At 31.9% G+C, this 26,187-nt stretch overlaps 1 protein-coding gene across 1 annotated transcript in view; it reads right to left on the bottom strand.

Annotated features, from left to right (window-relative positions):
- The window catches only part of Tmem135 (transmembrane protein 135), a 221,061-nt gene that overhangs the window by 44,448 nt on the left and 150,426 nt on the right, over positions 1-26,187 (bottom strand). The window contains exon 6 of the mRNA XM_047518197.1: positions 24,304-24,350. Coding sequence (XP_047374153.1) covers positions 24,304-24,350 — 47 coding nt within the window. The remainder of the gene's footprint in view (positions 1-24,303; positions 24,351-26,187) is intronic.

The following is a 26,187-nucleotide window of genomic DNA, read 5'->3' as shown; positions in this document are numbered from 1 at the left end:
CTTTAGGATAGTGTGCTCTTACATGCAGGATTGCTAAGTAAAGCCTTGTTCACTTTCAGGGGAGAAAGTAAATATGGCAAATCACATGGTTGGTATGAGTAGAAGTATGTCTCTTCACATTAATAGAGGCTAGAATTTCTGAATTAGAAACATTAAAGAAACACTCTTTTGCAATATATTGTAGGACAATATTTTACAGATAGGCTAATGAATGCTACTGATTTAGTTGTTGAAATTTTAAAAGTACACATAATTATTTTTAACACATATAATCCTTCCTTAAAATTAGCCATTTTTAAAAGCAAATTTTGGAAACTATAATTCTACCTGTATAACAAATTTAAGTATAAATTATGACTTTTAACATGAAAATTTAAGTAGTTATTAGAAGTTTATGAATCCAAAGAAATTGTTTAAGAGAAATTAGGATAGCATCTACAACAGAACTGTTTTTTTATTCTAGATGTTATCTGAAACTTAGACTTCATAGAGGAAAAACTCAAACAGCCGGAATCTAACTTGAATACACAAAATAAATCACTTCTGACTGAAATCCATTCTCAAAAGTTCTAATCAAGTTTCTATGATGGGCTGGGGATATAGTTCAGTTGGTAGAGTGCTTGCTTTGCATGCACAAGGCCCTGGGTTCAATCCCCAGCACCACACACACTCAAAAAGTTTCTGTAAGTAACAAAACAAATGAAACAAAGAACTCTAACAACATCAGTAAAATGCATTTACCAGTTGTGTAGCAAAAGAAAAATATAAAATAGCAAGGAGACAGAATAGAATTCTCTAAAAAAATCCATGATGATATATTCAATATCCTTGACTCTTGAGGTCAGAATCTGGTTGTAACACCCAGGTAAAATAAAGATTAGAAAAGGTTGTCTCATTCTGGTTCAAAATCCTGAGTCATTTATTAAAAACTTAAGTTATCTAAAATATGATAGTTCATAGACAAAGTATGCACAATGAATAAGACATAAATACTCATATTCAGACCATCTTTAGAAAAGAGAAGGTACTTCATCTTCCCTGAAAGAATATAAGATTTAACTTAGCTATGTACTCCAGAGCACACTGTCAAAGGGAAATAAGAATAGTGATTATGACATTTAGTTTCATGTCTTTGATGCTTAAATATCATGCATAAAATTCTCACCAAAACAATCATAAAACCTATGTCATGAATTAAGAAATAACTTGAAGTAACTATTTGAAACTATTATTTTTCAGTGGAAAAAATACATTTCCACTGGACCATTCTTTTTCTACAAAACACTTTTACTTTCCTTTTTTTTATAAAGTAAAATTCCATAACCACATATCAAATACAAAATGATTTTTATTCTTTAAAAGGAGGGTGCACTAGAATCCTTGTCTTGTATAAGAGAGGAAGAATTTCCCCTCCATGTTGTTCAGAATTTTATCAGTTCAATAATCAATCTTTTTCTATATCCATAAATGAAAACAAGTTGAGAATTTTTCATACATTCCCTTCCCATGTAGAAACTACAAGTTCAACTAAACATACTGCTTTTGATTAACCTATCAATAATGTAACACATATTTTATGTGAATTATAATTAAACATTACTTTATGGCACAGTTTTATACTAAAACCCTGAAGACAATATAGCCATAGCTAATACGACTTAATCCTCTTCAAACTTTATTTCTGTAACTTCATTATAAGCCATGAATGACAAGAAATACCATTTGACTGTTTCTCAATTCTTATCTTCTTCATCTGTCAGTTATTTAAATTCTCAGTTTAAAATGTGCTAATAAAAATCAGTGTTAAAGACCTATCTGAAAAGACACACATACCAATAATGGTATTCCACAGCTTTCTAGAAATTTGCATATATTCTCCCTTTCTATCTTAGATAGAAAAACTCAATTATTAGTTAGGCATGCTGCTATCCAGAATAAAAGACATATTCCCAAATAGTATGGCCATGTGACTAGGTTCCAGTCATGAGATGAGCAAAAGCACTGTATAAAGCTTTGTTTAAAGAAAACTGATATACACAAGAGGAGTCCCTTTTTCCTTTTCATTAACTAATTTAGTGTTTATTTACTTTGCCATTTATCTTCCTTCTGGTCTATAAGGCAAATATGATGTTTGGAGTGCCATTTTTATACACAATGTGAAATTAACAATGGAACTGATTCAAGAGGGGTGTTAGGACAAATAGTATGCTAGAATACAATGGCTGTGGAGTTACCTTACCAGCCCTGTACTGCTTACTTCTAACCTCCCTTTGTGTGAGGAATAGATTTCTCTTATTTAAGTCATTGTATTTTGGGTTTTTCAATTTTAAGCACTGAATCCAATCCTAAGTAATCCATATGGACTGAGAAAATAAGAAATCAAATGGAGGGAAAGAAAAATTTTATTTTTTATTGGTCTTATTCTTGAAGTCACATGAAGTAGTCTAAGTAGACTAATGATTAAGAGCATGGACTATGGAGCCAGACAGTAAGTCCACGTCCTGGTGCTGCCATTTTCCAACTGTGTGACTTTGGGCAAGTTAGTGAAGCTTCTCTGCATCTCAGTTTACTCAACTATCAAAATAGAGTGGTAATGAAAGTAGCTGTATCATAGGGTTGTTTTGAATGTCAGTTAACATATATAAAATATTCACTTATATTTTTGTGGTATAATATAACATGTTAGTTATTATCACTACTAATAACCTCTAATAATAATTAAGAGTATTCATTATACATTTCAGTACTAAATGAATTTGAGGAAATTGCTCAATTCAAGGATACATACAAATATATACAGGCTCCGAAACTGGAATATGATGTCAAATACATCTGCTTACTAAGAAGTAATCTACTCTACTTGGAAAGTTCAGAAAACAATATCAAAAAATCATTATTCTATAAAGAAACAATTTCTATTTAGTTTTATCACTTATATGAAATAAATCATTACTTTAAAGAGAAAGCAATTTTACACTATTTCAGTAACTGTAAAATGATAATGATCATAGGATCACTAAGATGTAGGATATGAAACTGAAGAAGTTTCTCTAAGCAGCACAGATATTTAGGTAAACTTAATTTGGAGATAAATATAATCAATCACACTAACAAAAAGAATTATATAGTCCTTGAATAGCAAATGTTCCATTGGACTTGAAAATTTTACACTGATTCCCAAGGTTTTGATTGTTTCTCTTATTCACACTGGTACTCTGATCTCATTCTGTTATTAAAACCCATTTGGAGTATGTGTCTTCCATTCTAAACACAAAAGCAAATGAACACCAAAAGGCATGTGGGCATATTACTGTTTCAATGCAGTTTTTTATTACTAAAGAAATAAATAACACTTAATATGTTCTAAACCTCATCAGAGAAATTTTTCTTCATCTCTTTGCAGTTAGTAAGAACTAGCTGTCCTCCAAAAGACACATATGCACCCCACCCATCACAAATGAAACTGTTTATCACATTCTTCTGCACTTCCTATTTCCAGCTTCATACAATTATTTACAATTCTTTAGTAAAGATCCTGATCACATGAGGCTCATGCACTTCAATCATATCACCTCCTGCTTCCTCATCACTGTTGTATCTACTAAGCCTTCATTTTCCCTTATTCATGAGAGGCTTTGGAACTTAATTCACACATTCTCTCCTAATCTCAAATTCCTCCATTATTCTGGGTTACTTCAGTATCTACATGTGGGATTCAGGTAGTCCTCTGGCCTTCTCCTTCCCAATGAGTAACTCCACTTCACTTCAGCCATCTACTTCTATAGATACTACCATAATCTTGTCATCTTTGTCTGCACTTCAGTAATTTTATTCAAGCAGTTCACCTTTCAAATCACATTCTCTATTACTTTGAATTTTCTTGCTGAATTACTCTCAACATGAAGACTCTTTGTTCTTATAAGGGCTTGCCAATTCATTAGCTATGTATTTCTTCCCATTAATTAATGCTTTCTTCTTCAAGATCCTTCTTATCCAGTTTCACTTCCATGACCCTAGAAAATACTCTATTACTCTAAAACTCCTTTCCATTCAGTCCTTGCATCATCTATCTGACATAATCCCAACCCTGGATGAAACTGACCACTTTCTTTGTGTCTATAAAAATGAAGCAGCCATACACTGCTACAGAAAAAACACACAATAATATGATCATCATGTTTGACTGAAACTGAACCCAGTTCAGCAATCCTATCATTTTACTCAGAACTTTATAAAACATATATTTTAAATCCTGTGAATTGTGTTTAGGCCTTTGATATGGTATACTTAGTTTTAGTGAAGACCCTCTCTCCTACTTTTACTGAGAAATACAGAAATTAACAGATAGGACCTTCTCGTAGGAACTGATGAGATTCCTATTTGCTAGCTTTCACTTGACATCATTTTCTCTTTTTCTCTTCCTATTAACGTTCTGAGCTTGGCGTGAACTGCTTACAAGGAGAATATATAAAAGAGAAAATTAGCCTAAAACTAATTCTTGAAGAATTCTAAAATTTAATGATGACTAGATAAAGGAGAATGAAACTTCAAATGAAACTTCAAATTTTCACTAAAAACAAATCAGATATATTCTGTTGCACAGGCAAGTACACACACACACACACACACACACACACAGTTTTGAAGAAAAATACAATTCTAGTGTTTTCTAACAATATTAAACATCAGTCTTTGATTGATGATATTTTGCAATGTTATTATTACTGAGGTCCAAGAAGCCTTTCCCCTGAGGAAATAAAATAATCTACTTGACAGACTTTTACTAGCCAAGGGTGGGGGAAAAAGGGTGGAGAAGGTGAAATTATTATCCTTTGCAGACACAAAACTTTCTGGTTGGAACAAAGATGGCTCTGACTCATCAAGAGCATATGTAGATTTAAGATCCTTAACTATAAACAGTAGGTTTCAGTCCTGGGTGGTCTGTGTTATGTCCAATAATATATAAATTGGCTGATCCTCAAAATAAATATTTCCTTTTTATTACTCTGAGTCATGAAAAATATTCAAACTTTGTCCAAAAACAGAAAGGTCTTCAATAAAACTTTTAGTTATCTCTATTTTCAATAGCTAGTCCACAATACTACTACTCATTAAATGCATGTAAAGAGATCTTAAGTGACTTTCTCAATATCTTAAGGAACGTTCTAAGTAAACTAACTGGGAAGATACCAATGACATATAGTATCAATGATATGATGATCACTGATATTTTCTGTACAGTGAGATAAATGAAATACAAAATACCAAGTTCCATTTTTTATCTCAAAACTAATTTGCCATACAAGTTACCTAAAATCTATTCTAAACTTGAGTGTGTCTTTCATTTTATTATATAAAACTGGCATCTAATTAGGTTATATATCTTTAAAGAGAATATTTGAATATATACCTCAGAAGACTTCACACCTTTATTAAAATTCTATCTAAAGTAGCATTCAATGAAAGGAATTGATTTGGAGGGCAGAAGCAGAAGGAAAAATAAAGAGAAAACATTAAGGATTAATACACTATACTTGTGTGCAGTATGGCAAAATGGCTCACTGAAAACATACAAAGGATTGTTCTTTTTCAAGATTTAGAAGTCCAATATTCCTCATGGATGATAGGAACTTGATCTAACTTCAGGATTTTCTTCCATACCTGCTTAACGAGTTCATCAGAAAATATTATGAAGTCATAACAAAGACATATCATCATAGTATAAAGATTCCAAAATTATCATGTCCAGATGTTAAAGACTAAAATTCTTGGCTTCTGGCTAGATTTCTCACTATTGGTTTATAAAATGAGCATTAAATATCATTTGTTGTAGCTCTAAATTTCTTCCATCCAAAAGAGCTGACCTAAGTGTGAAACGCTATCTATGGAAAGTTAGTGAACAGCATAAGGAAATGTTTTAGCTGCAACTGGCTGTTTTCCATATAGTACATATGGACTCAGATGCTCCCTCAACTCCTATACAATTCAGTTCTCATAACTGCAGTCAAAAGTACCAACATCAATTTTTCTATAAAATAGTATAATATCTTTTATTCTATATTCTAAATGATAGAAAATTAAACTTAAATATTTTAAGTAATATGATAGTTTTTATAATAATTTAATAATTATATCAACATAGCCATTTTAAGATGAATAAAATGTGTGGAGAGAAGCTATTCACTTTAATTTTAAAAAAAGATTTAACTTGGGTTTGAATCTATACATTATAACTGAATATACTTAATTAAGAATAAAAAGAAATAAAGAGAAAAATTTTATTTTTTTTTCAAAAACAGAGAATAAGGGAAAAAACCCTGTGCTTTTTAAAATTATTCTAGTTAAAATATAAAAAATAGAGTATTTTATTTTCTTCTCCATTGTAAGGAATTATTTGTTACCAAAATTTAAGAGCATTCAATATAGGAAACATTCATGTACATGTAGTAAACTTTACAACATTAAAGTTGTCATTTAAACCCTAGTGATTGTTTCACCAAAGCAAATATATTATCAACCCTTGGATTTGTCCATTTTAATTGAACACGTTTTATATTAAAAATTTGTTAAAATATGATACTCTTCAATATTTATGCCACTCATACTCCTTTCATTGTCTATTATACAAAATCCTTTTGTTTGATATATCATTAAAATAACTTGATAAAAAGAAATTTGTTGTATTTTTTTCAAATAGTTCAAAATTCTGCTTAATGTACTATTATTTTATATGTTAATCAAGGGCAGGTTTAATTACCCTAGAGCCCTAAATTCTGATTATAAGATCATCTGTTATGTTTGGATGTGAGGTGTCCCCCAAAAGCTCATGTGTGAGACAATGCAAAAAGAAATGATTGGGTTACGAAAGCCTTAACCCAATCAATGAATCGATCACCCGATGGGATTAATTGAGTGGTAAATGAAGGAGGTGGGGTGTAGCTGGAGGAGGTGGGGAATTAGAGGCATGGTTTTAGGGAATATATTTGTATCTGGCAAGTGGAGATCTCTCTCTCTCTCTCTCTCTCTGCTTTCTGATCATCATGTGAGCCACTTCCTTCTACCATACTCTGCCACCATGTAGTTCTGCTTCACCCTAAGCCCCAAGGAATGGAACTGGCTGTCTACGGATTGAAAACTGAAACCATGAGCCCCCAAATAAACTCTTCCTCCTCTACAGTTCTTCTGGTTGGGTCCTTTCCCCACAGCAGTGAAAAAGTTGACTAAAACACCATCTTATATATATAAAGTATGAAATTCAATACTCACATGGCATTAAATTAAAGAAAAATATTTTAGGATTATTCCAAAATAAATAAAAAGTATTTGAAAAACTATAATTTACTTTTAAAGCCTTTATGCAACAATTCATTTTCCAGCTATAACATGAAAGCAATTATGGCACTGTGCTTTCAGTTTAAAGTCATTCAATGGATTTCTTGCCCTCAGAATAAAGTCTATGCTCCTATTAAATGGTTTATATGTAGGAATTTGAGTCTGTTTCCTGAATTTGAGTTCCACATACTAACTGTGTGATCTTGGGCAAATTACTTATCTTCCCTTTGCCTCAGGTTGCTGGGTTAAAAGGGGACTAATATTAGAGCCTAGAATTTTACTAGGATTGAATACAGTTGTTAAAATATTACCTGAGAAATAGTAATTAGTCAATCAATGTTAATTATTGTTATTATAATTGTTACCCCAATACATTATTTTTTTAAAATCCCATCTTTGACATTATATAATGTAGTCATTCATTGATTAAAAGCCAAGAATTTCTATAACTTCAACAGTCAGAGGGAACATGTTAATCAGAGTTCCTTGTGGACATACATTAACAAAAAATGAATAGTGTGTGTGTTGCCTAGGAAATGATAAAATAGACAAAGGAACACCTTGGGAGCTTGAAAGAAGAAGAGAATAGTCTGAAGTTTTCATGTGTCTTTTAAAAGGAAGGTTATGGAAAATACAACAGCATCCAATACTGAGTTCTTACTGTGTGTTAGCATTAAAACACTTTGTGTGCATTACTTCCTTTACATGCTCAAAAGACCTTTTGCAAAGAGTATTTGTAGCCTTATTTTACAAATGAGGAAACAGAAGCTTGAAAGATTAGGCAGTTCTGTGAAATAGAGAGCCAGAAGTGAAATCCAGACAGATGCCAGAGAAGTCCTATAATTATTAGGACTTTAAAATGCTTTCCTTTTCTGTCACAAGTCTTTTGAGATTCTATACACACACACACACACACACACACACAGTGTTTAAAAACAATTTAGAGGTATTTTATTTATTTATCTTAAATCATTATTATTTTGATTCAATGTACACAAATGGGGTACAACTTTAATTCCTCTGGTGTACACAAAGTAGAGTCAAACCATTTGTGTAATAATACATGTACATAGGGACATGATGATGAAAAACAATGGGACACACTGGTTTAATCAGGTAAACTGAGTAATGAAGAGAAAAGGTTCTAAAGTTAGAGAAAAACCAAATTCGAAATCCAAGTTTTGTTTCTTTCTAGTTATATAATCCCTGGCAAGTTACTCAATGCTTCAGTTTCCTTGTCCGTAAAATGGAGAAAATTTAAGTACCTACCATCTTCTGGGTGGTAAGGATTAACCCAATATCATTTATAAAACACCTAGCGCAAAGTCTTCCACACAGTAAGTACTCAATAAATATTAGCTACCTACTTTTTTTCTTTCCATAAAAACCTACTATCCATAGAGACCTTTCCAGATGCAAGAAAAGAACAAGCTGGCTCTGAAGTCTGAGAGACTGAAATAAGTGTTGTGAATTATTTAAGCCATCATGGCTTATATACTATTTACATGACGAGTTCCTATTAATATGTGATTCCTTCAAAGATGACGAAATTAAGATAAATATCTGTTCCTGAGAGTCATTATTTTATCTTAATTGTTCTAACCTTAGTTCTTGCCTTAAGAATTTAAAAATCTTAGGCCGGGCTTGATGCTCAGTGGTAGCACACTCGCCTAGCACACATGAGGCCCTTGGTTCGATCCTCAGCACCACATAAAAATAAAATAAAGGTATTGTGCCCACCTACAACTAAAATATATATTAAAAAAAGAATTTAAATATCTTCCACTTAAGTTGCATACCAACAAATCTAAATTTCAGCATTATTTCCTATAAAAATATTACAAATACATTAAGAATATAGATACACTAAAATGAGAGCATATTAGCATTTTAAAAATCATTATACACACCAAATAAAATTGGTCACTGAAAGAAAGTAGCTATACCAAAATGTGATCTGTATAATTAGTCCCAGCCTGCAGATGAGGGAATATGAATACCTGCCAACTCACAGAACAGGTAAAGAAAAAGTGAAAAGAGGGTTCTGAAAAGAAGAGAAATATTAAAACAAGAAGTTCAATGGCCAAGGTTAGAAAATAGATTTGCAGAGTTAGAAAACTGGCAAAATGTCAAGATCAGAGCAACAGATCTGGATGATACTATCCAGGAAAAGACTTAAACCAAAGGAATCATGGTTTGAAAAAACTTTTAGATACAAGAAAACTTTGTACAAGGTATAAGTACAACGAACCATAATTATTCATGTACTCAACAAGAAGAAACAAGTAAAATTAAGCAGAACAGAAAAAGAATTCAGACTTAGTAATCTAATAACAGGGACGAATGGGAGGATAATGTTTTAGAGACAGGATGAATTTCTAATCAATCTTTTATGCCAACAGCTATTAGTAGTGTTTCAATTTCTTTTTTATGTTAGTTTCCTCTTTCAATTGTAGCTTATTATTACTGTTGTGGTATAAAACATAATATAAAACCTATATAACAACACAATTTCAGACCCATCTTATAAAATTACAGGTAGTTTTCAACTAATGAACAGAGAATAAAGTTTAAGATGTTTCTGACTTCCAGGATGAAATTAACTTATCATAGAATTTGAAAATAAATTTGAATGAATGACAACTGACTCTATTAGTGAGTTTAAGGATGGAACTACATTGTGGAGATTAAATAGCTCAAATCCTTAAAAGGCACAGGCTGCTATTCATATAAATCTTTGATACATATCTGTATATTTTTCATTTAAAAAGTGATTGATTCATGACAAAAATCAGAATGATTATAAAAATATGCTAGTATAAAGTATAGCTTTCTCTAACATAGAAAGAATAATGCATAAGCAAATAATAAGATAAATTTAATTCAATTCTAAAATGTCAGTCATATGCTCATTGGTCACACTTAAAATGATAGAATGAATTGCTAAATGTTAGGTGTCATAATGCATTACTAGCTATTTCCTTGATATTATGAATTAAAGTAAAAGCACGAAACAAGAAAAGAAAAAGGGCGATATGTGGGATGGAGGGAAGAAGGGAGATATTGAAACAGACACCACAGCCATCTGACTACAAAGCAGCATTTTCCTCCTTTCTCATTGAAAATTTAGTCACATGAAAAGAATTTCAAGGACTTCTAATGGTAATAATAAAAAATAATTACTATTTCAAATAGAAAGTCCCATGAGATGGTACTTCTGATACAGTTTAAACTATTTCTTCTATAGAATCCAAAATATACATTAAGAAAGGTTTGACCAAACTTCTATCTTCCTTAATTTCTAGGTCTTTCTGTTTAATTTCACCTTTCATTTCTAACAGGTTTTATAATACATGATACCATTTAAGAATACAAAAATAAAACTTGGGTCTTTCCTATGCCCCTCATATAAAATTCAAAGTATTCAATTGTTTAAAAATAATTGGGGTATTTTAAAGGAAATTATTCAAAACTCTACTTCTATCTGTAGCACTAATTGCTGCAACGATCTAGGACAAGTCACAAAAATTCTTGGATAGTCAATTTCTTCACTAGAAAAGTGGTAATTCTGTATTTCATAATCTCTATTTTGGTTTCTGCTCTAAAAATTTATGATCCTTGGCCAGGGATGGTGTACACCTGTCATCCCAGCTACTCAGGAGGGTAAAGCAGGAGGATCACAAGTTCAAGGCCAGTATGGGCAACTTAGTAGCACCTATTTGAAAACAAAATAAATATAGGGATGAGGGTCTAGTTCAATGGTAGAACACTTGCCTAACATGCACCAGGCCTTGGGATCAATCCTCTACACTCCAAAAATAAATAAATAATAATAATATATATATATATATATATATATATATGATTCTCTATGAACATTATTATTCACGTTAAAGAAAAATATTTAAAAGAACACTAAATCAGTATATAATCTATGAATTTTTTAACTTCAGTTATTTTTAGACTAGAATATGTAAGCACCAAGATTATATGGCAATTACATCAACTGGTCCTTATAGAAAAAGTATGAATAGTTTGATTCTATTATAATAATTAACAAGCCAAAAAGTAAAAAAAAAGGTAGGATTCAGAGCTTGAAAAAAGACATGTAAGAAATCATAAAAGAATGGAGAAGAGGATAGCAGTAATTATGCTGCAGGGACAAAAGATGTAGAATGAGACATAAGTAAATATTTTAATGTATTATTTACAGTAAAATAACTTATTCAATCTCCATTAAAGAGACTATATTTAATAAGAAAAATTTCTCATAACTTTCCCATTTTCTCTCTGTAAAACATAAGAACGTTTACATCAATTGTTCAAAGATAAAAACACCACTCCCAACTATGACCATATATACCTCTATTCATATCAGTTGAGTTGTATATGTACCTATAGTCAGCTGTGTTTGTCCCAAAGTGTTTGTCAATTGTACTTGTTAATGTAATCATGATATTTTATAGATAAGTGAAAACAAATCTCATGCCACACAGGTTTCTTTTCATCAGCTTGGGCTCAGAATGAATACGTGAGGAGCAGAAGTATCCCAAACATCTCACAGACCTTGAACACAGCTGGCCAGACAACACCCTTGATGTTACATGCCACTCAGACGGTGTGATTATTTACATTAGCTGATTGATACAACACTATGAAAAGGGAAAATAAACATTATAGCATATAAATTGTTCCTACAAGTTAGCAAAGAAATCAAAAGATAAAAAATGGATAGAGGATATTAAATCAAAAGAGGTAATTAATTGATGAAAAGATGTTCCACCTCATTAGTCAAGGAATAATATAAATTAAGAAAAAAATGAGGCATTACTTTTAGCTCATGTGATTCACAAGGTAAAAATTATTCATACAAACTAGGATGTCAGAATCAATAAGCCATTTTGAAAGGAAATTAAATTGATACCATCTTTTTTGGAGGATAATATGGCAATAGCTAGTAAAATAAAATATGGCTAGCTCATATGATTCAGAGAAGCTATTTGTGGGTAATTATTTAGCCTGCAGAAATACTGGAATATTGGTAGATATATATATATTTTTATAATGGTGAAAAACTATAAACAGTATAACTGTCTGTAAATTCTTTGTAGTCCCCAAAACAATGAGGTAGATGTATATGTACTGGCATATGGAGAAAGTCCTGACATATATTATTAAACAGAAAAATTCCTATCAATTCATCTACTAAATTATTCAATAACATACTCATGATTTCTACATTACATAGATGATTTATATAGGTAAAAATTAAAGCAAATTATGCATAATAAATTAAGGCAAACATATTTTAAACATGCATATGTTTCAATATACATGTTTTCCATTTATATGTGTGTTTCCGTAATATATATATATACATATATATATATATTAATGAAATGAAATGAAATGTTAAAGAAAGTTGATGTTGAGAAGAAATTAAGAGGGAGGGAAGGGAAGACCTAATAAGCTTTGAGCATTTGAAGAAAATACATGAACAGTTATTTCTGTTTCAACTAAGAAAAGGCCTATATTTTCACAGAGATTAAAGATGTTTGAAGATAATGTCTTGACTCTTCTTGTTAACTACTGAAATAGGTCAGGGCAGTGGAATTAAATTCTCTGGATTGTTTAAACTTACAGATTTTAAGGAAAATTACATAATGATTTACTGATAGGACTTACAGATTTGCTGCTGAGCATGCAATCCCAGGACCAGGAGCACTGGCATCATCTGAGAATTTGCTATTTGTACTAATTTATTAACAAGTGGGTATGAGGGAATTAATAAGAGAAATACCTCCTTTGATAACAAAATCTTTATTTTGCATTGTTATCAGTGCTATTTTATTTATGCTTTTCCTAAAACAGAAAATTAAAAAACAACACCTTTTTTTTAAAAACTTAGACCTATATTCTTTTAAGAAGGTGAAAGCTACAAGTGCAACCCACAGTCATTCACACAGTTCTTCCTAATCATTAAAAATACAATAGATAACTATGAGGTAAAAGATAATCCAAAAGAAACCAACAATAAATTCGGCAAAGTTATAAAAAACTTAACTTTAGTGATCATACAATTCTTATGATTCCAGTAACTTCACAAACTAAGCTTGATATAATAACTTTCCCTTTATGTTTTATATCAGAAGTTTGTGGTGGTTTTAAAGGTCAGGAAAAGAGTCTTATCTTTCATATTAAAAAAAAAAAAACCTGAAAGTATTTTAAAATGACACTCTGCAAGGACATGTATCTGCAACATTATAATTTGATATGAATTCGAAAAGCCTTTTTTTAACATTAAAGGAAGAAACAGAAGTTATGATAGCAATTGTGCTTCTGATATTAGAGTTTGAGGCTTTGGTGACAGATTAAAGAAATCAAATCTCATAAGCTTAATTGCTTTCTGTCATCTAATTTTTAATATTATTCTTGTTCTGAATGTGCTAAAGGAGCTCAAAACCACTAAAGGCTGTATACTCCACTTCAGTGATCAAATCATTTCAGCAAGCATTCCAGAACAGCTGAGATTCAGAGGTTCCAAGCTGCCAAAGTGCCTGAGAATCCAAACCTGTGTTCTCCTCCTCCATTCATTTTGCATTTTAAGATGACAGGAACATGATAAATAGCCAGTATTCAGTTACCATCAAGGCTTGACCAGTACAAAGGGTTTTGTGATTGACAAGAGAATATAAAAAAGTGAGGAAACCAACTTTTTCCTTCCTCTAGGGAAGACTCTGGAAAGAGAAGACTGAAATTTTAGAACTTAAAAGCTTCTCCCATTTCTACCATCTCATCTTGCAGGTAAACACCTTCCAGGTTGAATAACTCAGTCACATACTGGAAACAGGATTTTTACTTAAAATTAATAATGGTGGACAAATTACTATTTTACCATGGATTTTAGCTGGGCTTCAATAGAGATGGTATTGGCCCAGTCACCATAACAGGATGAAAAATAAACCTCCAAATATGGATGTTTCATTTGCAGTTTAGAAGATAGGTAATACAGTAAACTTAAATATTTCCATTTTTTGGCTGTGATACTTTTGGAAAATGTCTAGATTAGATGACGAAAGAGGAAAAAATACAATAAAATGCAAAAAATGTAATATTAGTATAATGTTCCTCTGTACCTTTCTATTCAATTCAAAATTATCCATGGCAAGTAGATTAAGATGGTGATTTTAACATACCCTCTCCCCAAAATAAACAGAAAGTAGAGTATAATAAAATATTGATTCTTCAAATAAAATCAATATGGATTTATAATCAAATATAATCAATGAAATCTATGTTCAAAATAAAATCAAGTTATGAACTGATAATTTATATTTTAAAAAACTGTAAATTTAATTTCTATTCAAACTAAAAGGGAATGTATTATTAGCAAGAGACTTCATAGGTGCACTCTTTATTTTTATTTATTTATTTGAGTACAGAGGATTGAACTCAGGGGCACTAGACCACTGAGCGACATCCCCAGCCCTATTTTGTATTTTATTTAGAGACATGGTCTCACTGAGTTGCTTAGTGCCTTGCTGTTGCTGAGGTTGGTCAAGAACTCTGAATCCTCCTGCCTTAGCCTCTCAAGCTGCTGGGATTACCAGCGTGTACCACTGCACCAGGCATAGGTGCATTCTTGTGTTGACAATTTGTATCCGGTAATCTTTGACTTTTAATTTTGAACAAGAATGCAATAGACTTATTTGAGAACACATTTGCAGCTTTCTTCAGATATAAACCACATATTATACAACTCACTACTTAAACTGTATCACTCAATGATTTTTAGTATATTCACACACTTGTAAATACAAGTGGTGAATACAATAACCATGATTACTTTAGGAACATTTTCATCACTCCTAAAACAACACACATTCCCAACAGTACTCATTCCTCATTCCTCCAAAAACCCTCGTCCTAGACAACCATTAATCTAATTTCTCCCTCAATGAATTTGCCTATTTGGGACATGCAATATAAATGGAATCATCTATGATCTTTACAGCTCATATTTAAATAATAAAATGACTAATGCATATTGAGTATTTACTATGCAATAGTCATTTAATACTCATAACAACCTTCATTTAAAAGGAGAATCATGACGCACAGGGAGGCTAAGTAATTTACCCAAGATTCAAAATAAGTAAAATGATGGAAGGATTTGAACCATCTCTGGACTCCAGAGTTCATATTCTTAAATATCTCTGCTATACTACAGTTGTCTTTTGCTATCTCTGAGAAAACTTGATCAGTTGAAAATAACAGAAACAAAAAGTTAGACTTGAAAAGGACATAGTGGATTATACCATTCCTCATAAATGGTAAACAAGCAGTTACATTTTAAGGGTTTCAATTTGAGATTCAGTAGCAGCAAAACTCTAGTCAAGAACACTCTGTGATTAGTAATGTTTTTCCTTAAACAAGAAGTAGATATCTTAGCACATGGGAGAAGATTCCAGAACTTAAAATTGTATGATGTTTGAAGTCATATTCATATTATCTGAATTATCAATAGTTTTTTAGTGACTACTGAAGATTAGGATAAGAATCCATACCAATACCATGTGAGTAGTATTGGGGTTAAAAGGATATATTAGATTTAATTCAAAGACATGTATAATTTCAGTCTTCATTTTAAAAGATTCCCCCCTTAAGACTTTCCTTTAAGGAAAAGGAAACTTAATGGAGACAGCAAGCAACCTACACCTTGAGACAATAAACAGGTCTTCAGGTCAAGGTTTTCAGGTAGATATCTGAAACACTAATGTATTCATTAGTAAGCTGAAAAGTCCTTCCCAGTTTTATAATTTACCAAGTAGATGATAACTACTAAATCTGAGAAAACAGTATATCATTAAAGACACACATACAAAGTGAATGTAGATATCCTTTAAATATGAAGAGCTATTCTAGTCAATCAGTGAAGGCCTCCTCTGATACCACTGCTTCAAGCAATTGTTTCCTCTTACTCCTCCTCTCTACCTTTGCTCCATCCCCTACAGGCAGGAAATGAGACAGTCAGTTGCATGGAAAGAGGATCAAATACATGGCAGCTATTTGGCTATGAAAAGATAATGAAAAGTTACTTTCACATCCTTTTAAAGAGTCACCTGTAGCTTTACTTAGTTTTCTATAATAATGGTACAATATAATGCCTATAAAAAATTAGATTGTGGATGGGAAAGATATCCCTTTTGGTTATATTCTTCACACATTTTAATCTTTCTAGATGTTTAAATTGAATTTTTGGTGAATAGACTAACATCTAGTTAAAAGTAAGGCTGACAACAGAGAAAAGGATGGCAAAATCTTGCTGTTCTGCATTTCAGGCAAACACATTTCTCTTTGAACTCTCCTCTTCCTCCCACCTCTCTCACCCAATAGCATGCATGTACCCTATGCCTCCAACACCCTTTCTTCTCCATCCCACTTACTGTGCTGGCCCCAAATACAAAATGCCTGTAGTCAAAGTGGCATCAGGGTGGAGAGCAAACGCACAAAAAGAAAGGAAAAAAAAAAAATACAGCCATGAAAGGAACAGTACCACTTTAAACCATAATCACAAATCCTAGGTTCCACAATTTGCATGATTAGACTTTCTTATTTTTTTAATCCATTCTCTTCCTAAAAGCTCTAATCCTATTTATCTATTCATTTACTTCCCATTCCCCATGGTCTGAACTCCTGCTTCTAACATGGTTTCTGTACAGTAATTCAGAAATAGATAATTCCTAATCATTATGCTTTAGCTCTAGCATATTGGATATCAATGTATTTTCCCAATAAATATTATTATAAATATTGTTTTTCTAGAAACAATACCACATCACTATACTCCAAATATATTTTATAGATTAATAAATAGGCTAAATAACTTTTAAAGGTAAGTTTCGAAACATAAATACTGTTAAAAGGCTTTATATTCATGTTGCAGTGTACATTCTAAGTTCTTAAAGCCACATAAATCATTTTGTGGGTAAAAATTTTAAGATGAGAGAAGCCTTGATAGTAGTGAGAATAACAAATGAAAAATTCACATTCAGAAAATTGCCTAAAAACATCATTTTTGCTGTCATGAAAACAATGCTGCAGCAAATTTTGAAAATTAATTGATCACTTTTGACATGTACCATTAAGTCATTACTTTAGGCAGTTATAAGTTCAGCTCATACTACTCCATACAAGTTATATTCATTATAAAATGATCTAGAATTTTCTTTATCTGTACATAGTTATCTTAAAAGACAGGTGAAACAAAAATAGATTCACCACAAGCTTCTTTGTCTTGGAATACACTCACCAAATGAGTAGACTAATTTTCTCCAACAAAAAGGTCAAATTACGCTTAAGTGACTTGGTAATAAGCTTTGCATTTTCAGAGGAAATAATTTAAAACATTTATGGTCCCTTCTCACCTCTTTCATTTGTTCTAAGAAAACATCAATTTATGTATTCTAGATATTAATTCTCTGTCAGAAGTATAGCTAGCAAATATTTTCTCCCGTTCTGTAGGTTCTTTCTTCATATCCCTAATTGTTTCCTTTGCTGTGAAAAAGCTTTTTAATTTGATGCCATCCTATTTATTAACTCTTGACATTATTACCTGAGCTTTAGAGGTAGTAATGAGAAAGTTATTGCCTGTGTCTATATGCTGGAGTGTTGACTGTATGTTTTCTTCTAAGAGTTGCATAGTTTCTGGTCTAATTCCTAGATCTTTGATCCATTTTGAGTCGATTTTTGTGCTGAATGAGAGATAAGGGTCCAGTCTCTTTCTTCTACATATAGATAACCAGTTTTCCCAGAACCATTTGTTAATAAGGCTGTCAATCTTGTCAATTGATCTTGTCAAACAACCTCTATATTCTTTTCATAGGACAAATTTTAGCTTTTAGAAAACTCATAGGTCTGTTGCCAAAAATAAAAGTGCATCTTTTCATCTGCTTTTATCTTCTGAGAAATACTGGTTTCACATTTCCATGTCTATTTTTATATGTTAATTGCCTTTTTAAAAAGACTACATAACTGGGTACAGTGGTATATGCCTGTAATCCCAGTAGCTCAGGAAGCTGAGGTAGGAGGATCAAGAGTTCAAAGCCAGCCTTAGCGAAAGTGAGGTGGTAAGCAACTATAGCTTTCTAGTATAATTTGAACTCAGGTATTATGATGCCTCCAGCAATTCCTTCTTGACATGGAATTGCTTTTGCTATTCTGGGTCTTTGATTTTTCCAAATGAACTATAGGACTAAAAAACAATAATCATTGTTCTTAAGTCTATTTTTGCTAAGGTACCAACCACTGTGGTAGGTGTTCACATGTATTAGCTATTTACTTTCACACTGCTGGCTATTACTCAATGAGTGTTTAAGTCAAAACAGTTTTGTAAATGAATAAATTAGAGTAAAAAATATCCAAATATATCACATGTAGTAATATTAAGCATTATTTTGGGAAATGTATATGTTCACACAAAATAGCATGTATCTATTTTGGGTCACATCTAAAAGCATTTTGAAGACATTATATGAATGTGTTTATATGTGTGTGTGCATAACAGTACTAGGGATTAAACACACAGGGGCACACTGCCAGTGAGCTACATCCCCAGACCTTTCTAATTTTTTTTTTCTTCTTTAAGACAGGGTCTCACTAAATTGCTGAGGCTGGCCTTGAACTTGTGAATCCCCTGCCTCAGCCTCCAGAGTCACTAGGATTAGGCTTCCAGAGTCACTAGGATTATAGGCATGCACCACCATGCCCAGCTATCAGTTCACAATGAGGAAACTGAGGTTTAGAGAAGTCTGCAAGTTGTCCAAAGTCAGATGGCTATGTGACAGTCAAGAAAAGACTCTTATCTTTATTACCTTCTGGTACTACTCTGACTCTCTGTCACTGATTCTTTTCCCCATACCCTAGACTTCAAATGGTCTCCAGGTCATCCTTAAGCCTATTTTATTTTTAAACTCCACATTCTTACTATGGAATACTACCTACCTACAGTACAGCTCAAACTAATTTCTATATACTGATAACCCCTAAATTTCTGTCTCTATCGTTTATTTCTTAAGCAGCAAAAACCAAATAATATCTATACTTTTGTATCTAAATATATTAAAAGAATCACAATCTCACTAATTGCAAATCCTTTACTCATTTCCATGTATATTCTCTCCCTTCTCATTTGCTCACATTCTAGCATCTATCATCTTCCTCATCCATGAAGCAATCTTCAAACCTTAAGATAAATCCACTATTCACAATATTTTCCCTATGACCTTCGGTCAGGTTGATATGGTTTATATGTGATTTGTCCCCAAAAGTTCATGTGTTGGAAGCTTGGGTTCCAGTGTGGGAAAGTGAGAGGTGATAAAACTTTTAGAAAGTGGGAGGTCACTGGGTAACTGCCCTCACAAGGAATAAAAGTAATTCTTGTGGGAACCTAGTTAGTTTTCATGAGAAGATTGTTATAAAAAAGACCCCTTCCTGCTCTTTCGATTCCTGTTTCACCATGTGGTCTTTCCCTCTTACATGTAGCTCCAGTGTGATATCTCAGTCACATGGTGACCCTGCAAAAGGGGCCCTCATAAGAGGCCAAATAGATGAGGCCAGTCAATCTTAGACTTTCAGCCTCCAAAACTGTGAGCTAAATAAACCACTTTTCTTAATGTATTTCTCAGCTTCAGATATTTTGTTACAGTTATTGAAACTGACTCAGAGAGAAGTCATCACTATTTCTCTACCAGAAAACTACAATATGATCCTCCCAAGACCTGTTATGTACTCCCTTCTAAATGTCCAATTCACTATTAGCATATCAATGATTTTTTTTAATGAAATCTATTTAGGGAAAATTCTCCCAAGAATTAAAACTTTTAACCTCCAAATGTCATAAATACTCTGTTTTTAAAGTGGATTTTGGTACATTTTAAAGCAATACTTCTAAATAAAACTTAACCTGATACTTAAATGACTTTCATTTAAATTAAGTAAATGAGTGAAAGACCAAGACTAAAAGTTTTTTTAGCTGCTGTTGCAGTTCATTCAGAGACACTAAAGTAAGCTTATACAAAGATATTCTATGACAATCACAAATGTCTCGAACTCAAGAACCACAGGTTTTCCAACCAATAAATAGTAAGGCTTTCTTAAATACAAAAACTAAATCTATACCTTAAGGTTAATGAAATAGTTTATTATTTGTGCCTTCAAAAAGAGTTGATCAAGTAACAGAAAAACACTATTTCTAAGTATGCTTAAAAACTACAATAAACTTGCATTTGCACTGGTTTCTGATAAAAATGCTGTGCTTTTCCATGTTAACATCAAATTATTTAAGACATGTCCATTTTGAAACAATCCAATATAGTGTACAGATTAATGCTATGACATGTCTGAGCTTTTCAATCTACATTTTGACACAAACTGTTGGATCTGTTGCCCTTGCAAAGGCTTGTGGGAAGAATTTCTAGCTAGTAGTCACTAGACTGGGATCAAAATTATTATATGCTCTATGATACTATCTAATTTAAACTAACAAATGATGCTGAATGACTTCCTTTTTCTAAAATACAGGTATTTTTCATACCTATAGTTGAAAACAAAACTATTTTTATTTTATTCTTACTTTATTCTTTCTTTTTTCCATTGGTAAACAGGATTACGTATAACATTTTCTCTTGGTGCTTACTGATTCTTTCCTTTGTTTTCTCATATAAAACAGAAAAAAGTTAGTGGCCAAAAGAAATGAATTTCTTTCCTCCACATGACTATGAAGAAGATCCTAATTAAGCCTGATTCAAGAAATAAGATGAATCCTTTAACTCAAAAGAACTCAGGTTGTTTTATTCATTAATACATATTTGAAAGTTTTTTAAAAATTCTTTAAGGAGTACATGAGACAGGATTTTCTATTAAATTTTCATGATTCTGCTTGACCTGCATTGATAGTGACAGACAATCACCAGCTTTTGTCAGAGCAAAAGGTAATGACAAAACAATGCATAATGATAAGATAATTGAACAAGTAGGCAGCACCACTCAGAACAATGCCCATTGGAACTGTACAAAGAGCCTTCTTTCAAAAGATCTTCAAAATATGTTTCATCCTGCCTTATATCCCAGTTCCTAACAGAATCTATAGCAAGAACTTCATGGCTATATTGCTGCAGGCCAGCTGGCTAAAAAGTGTAACAGAACTAAACCTCTCTCTTCACACATTACCTTTCCCCAACCCAAGCCTGTGAGGTGTTCCCAGAATTTCATTTGCACATAGCCTTTTTTTCTCATGTATAGATTAAAAATCATAATTACCATGTATGAGATAAAGCATCTTAAAGAACTATCAAAAAGCTATTTAAGAGTAAAATGTTTCATTTCATATTTACTTAACCATAGTTTTCAACACCAAAAATATTGTGTTCTGTTTTAAATAAACTCACAATACAAACATCACAGCCAGTGACCTATTAGAAAATACTTTAGGAACTATTTCCTCAAGTTCTTTCTTAAAAAAAAAAAAAAAAAAAAAAAAAAAAAAAAAATCCTACATTTTTTCTCTATTGAAGGGGTCTCATTTCCCTTTTTAGAATAAAAACATGAGTTGACTCATTCAAACATAAAATTTTTTTCTTATACTCTTGCTAAGAAAGGTCACAATAAAAGGAGTCTTGGGGTCAATATCATCTGATATTTAAGCATTCAATTTATGCAATTAGGTTGAAAATAATTATTAATATATTAAATAAATGTGCTCACAAATGTCTGCATTTGTAATAAAATTTAATTTCTAGAATAAAATATTTTAATACAATTGGACTAGCCAAATGCTATTGTATAATGTCTGTTCTTTCCAAACACAAGTTATAGTTCAGAAAAACATATAACATTGTTTTGTTTGGTTATAGTACTTTATAAATGGTTTTATTTTACCATTCATCAAACCTCTTTTGTTGAGTTATTCAAACTAACTTTTGCCAAGAACACTAAGAATTTGGTGATAGTGCTTCTTTTAGAAGAAAAACAACCCCTTTCCTCAGAAAATTGAAAGTGTTTATCTTGGCACTTAAACCTTGCATTGAGCCTTCTGGAAAGTATTTTAAACTGTTGTTTTTAACCCAGACTTTATGACTGAAACAGGAAAAGGTTCTGTAGCTCTGCACCAAAACACATATTTATAGGGTTGATTTTCTTTCTACACCAAAATACTAGGTTGATGGCAGCAGCTTTCAAAATATAATTTCCTAAAACCATGCTACAAATTGGTCATTTATCAGTGTATTCAACACAGGATTTGTTTCTAAACCTCAAAACTGTCTTATGACAAAGAAATGCTAAACATTAAAGCATGTATGTTGTCCTTCAGCATCACCTTGGTGACTGTTTCATTTAACTGCCTGTTCTGGTAGGTACTTTTACAAAAAGAAAATTTACTTGGTGTTGTTCTTTCCTCCTGTGCATGTCAACAAGATTTGAATTTCTAACTTTGCTTTTCTTACAATTGTATTTTTCCCAGCAGGTATACTTTATCTTCAGACTATACAAATAAAGATATAACTATAAACCATGTGAACTTTCTATAATATTGTCTTAATAAATATGTGTGACTATAATCATGAATTCTTTGGAAACTGATGGAATTAGACAGTTATTGTTCCTAACCCTTCCCTACTCCTAAGTTATAAAATATAGGAAAGGGACCATAGTCTGTGCATGGTATATCAGTATACTAGTCCAGTTTAACAGTATAGTATATATGAAGATACAGTAAAAATAATGAATAGAGTAAAACTCTTCAGGCTAGAGGCATACATCAGTGGTAGAGCACCTGCCTAGCACTCACAAAGCCCTGCACTCAATACCTAGCACTAGAAAGACAACCAGACAGCCCCAATAATTTTCTCACTTACTAATAACTGATGTAAAATTCTATGCATCCCCTTACCAATTCTTTGCTGGTCAAGTCCTCCCAACTCTGAATGTTTATTATACATTTCCCCTAATGCTCTGGCTGTCTCTTTACCAAAATAAAAATCATAGCATCATCATTTTGTACTTACATATAACATTTTCAAAATCAAGGTAATTTTAAATTATGTCATTGGGTTTTATCAAATATTTATTAGGATGTTCTGGCAAGAAATCAGTGGTTTAAAAATGTAGGTATGGTTCAATTATCTCATTCTTTTTAAAGAAAAGATAAATATATCTACCAAATATATCATTAAAACCCATAATGGCCTTTGTCAATTAATTATAAATTATAAATTTAAAAGCCTGGTCATTCTTGCTGTGTTTGAACCCTGCATAGATTGAGGAAAACCAAGATTTATTTAAATAAGAGAGATATAAAGAGGAATTAACTGATATCACTGAAGATGAAGGTTATGATTAAGGAGTAGACTCTTTATAATCAAAAATTATATTCCATATTGCTGTGATTATACAAAGATGACAGAGAGTATTCTTATTAGCATTCATATCTTGAAACACTCTCACACTTCTCCCACTTTCCTCAGACTTCCAATGAAAAGTAAAACTTACAAATTTAATATTTATAGAGTATGATTAATGTGCTAAGGTACCTTCACAGAAGGCTTAGCTAGAACTCTACTGTCATTTTTTTCTCATTTAAATTTAAAATGTTGATTGGTTTAAAAAGGAGAATGAAGAATACCTAAAACCAAACAAAAATTCTATTATTGGGATTTGAGTCCTATTAATGAACATATTCTATTTTCTAAAATGGGCCTGCATGGAGAATGGGAGGAAAAAGTGTATCTTCCTTCCCTCTTTCTCTTTTCTCTACTCACAAAGAAGTACGGATATATCCATTACCAACCTAGGAATAAAGGTTACTTGTGGGGGCCAATTATTTAGGGAATATTTTGCATTTCATGGTTGACAAAAAAATTACAAAGGCATACTATTTTTAGTATTAAAATAAATAGATAAAACACAACATACCTGAAAAAGAACATGTACATGGCCGCTGTGATGCAGAACAAAAGGACCTACAAGGAGAAAATACATTATTTACAAAAGAACACTGACATCATTATTTGTGTGACTTATAAGGAAAAAGTATTCATCATTAAAATCTTGTGCCTAAAAACAACGAAGGGATATAAAAAAACTAGTCATGCATATTTTATACTCTGAACCTTTCAAATAAATTATATTAAGGCAATAATAAACTAATTATATATAATTATAATATACACATTATATACAATTGTCCCTCCATATCCTTAAGGAATTAGTTCTAAGCACAACCCACAACCCACTTTACCCCCACAAGTATCAAAATTCATGAATGCTCAAGTCCCTTATATGTTTGGGCACATAATCTGCACATACCCTGTGCATACTTTAAATCATCTCTACATTACTTATCACAACTAATACAATATAAAGGCCATGTAAACAGTAGCTAGGCTGTATTTTTAAAGCAATAATGACAAAGAAAAATGTCTATATAGCTTCAATACAGATTCAAATTTTTTCTAAATATTTTCAATCCATGGTTGAATCCATGCATACAAAACTCAATGATACAGAAGGATGACTGTGCATGTATGTGTGTATATGTATATAGGTATGTATGGTTCGCACACACACAAAGTTATATAGAATAGATGGAAGTGTAACAAGGTTCAAAAAAAAAAAGGTAATTTTTTAACTTGTCTGTTAAAATACCTGAAGAGGCAATTAACTTCAAAACTAGGATAACAGCTTTTATATATTCAAGTCAATGGATAAGTCAGAAAGCCTATTAACTACTATATCAAGAAAATCAGATTCTTTAAAATGTAAAATACAGTCCAGCTGACAGCCAATTCTTATAAGAAAAAATCATTAAAATATAATCATCCTTTATGAAATATGTATTACCTAGGAAAAAAGTCCGTTCCTCTAAAAGCAAGCATATGAACATACAACAAACCTGGATCGAAGAAGCATTCCTCAGAATTATCATACTAAAACATAGTAAGGTGGTATAGGGGAGGAATCCAGAACCCCAGTCTTAGTTTTACCAGCAAAGTAGATCTCTATAAAACTGTTTTTAAGTCACAAAGAAGCAAGAAGCTCTAAAATGCATTCTTATGCAAACAGTGTAAATTAAGCAGACCAATTATCAATGGCTTCACATCACAGATAAATAAGAGATGAACAATCTCTCAACTGTAAAATGCTGACCACAATGAGAGCAAAAATGAAAATGGGTAAAACAGTGTTTTGCTATTTCCAAACAAATAATCCCTACTCAACTTGAAGAAAATATAACAGTTTAGCTATTACAAATCAAGCTTGTCAAGTTGGCCATCTTAGCTTAAGATAAGCATTATAAATACAGCCTGCATAACTTAAGAGATATATACCCAGGCAAAAGAACATTGATATCAATTAATACTAAAAAAAAGTATTTGTGTACCAATTATTACATTATATATGATCTTTCTCTGATAAACAGATACTCTTCTTCCCTCCCTTCCCCCTACTTCTTTTCTTTCTAATCTTTCCTTTCCATTGCTTTCAAAAATAACCTATTTGTGATAACTAAGGATTATTATACTCTTTTTAGAAACCTCAGGCATATAGATTATTTTTGTTATTCATTAATCAATTATAATGTCACATCAAGTGAGTCTGTTTACTGGCTATGATTTACTGGTCCAAACCCAGATTATGAAACTCAATTTTTTATTTCCTTTCATTCTATCCCCTTTGGGTAATGCCAACCTTCCCAGATGGTCAATGTTTTGTGCTTCCCCTGCATAAATCAATGTCACCCTGAAAAAGACCATTCAAAAGCCTCTCTAGAATTATTCTACTTCTTCCCCAAATTAT

Source organism: Sciurus carolinensis, chromosome 11 (genome assembly GCF_902686445.1).
Source record: "Sciurus carolinensis chromosome 11, mSciCar1.2, whole genome shotgun sequence".
NCBI classification, from domain to species: domain Eukaryota; kingdom Metazoa; phylum Chordata; class Mammalia; order Rodentia; family Sciuridae; genus Sciurus; species Sciurus carolinensis.
Note: the sequence above shows the minus strand (reverse complement) of the source record. Positions and strands in the feature narration are given on the sequence as shown.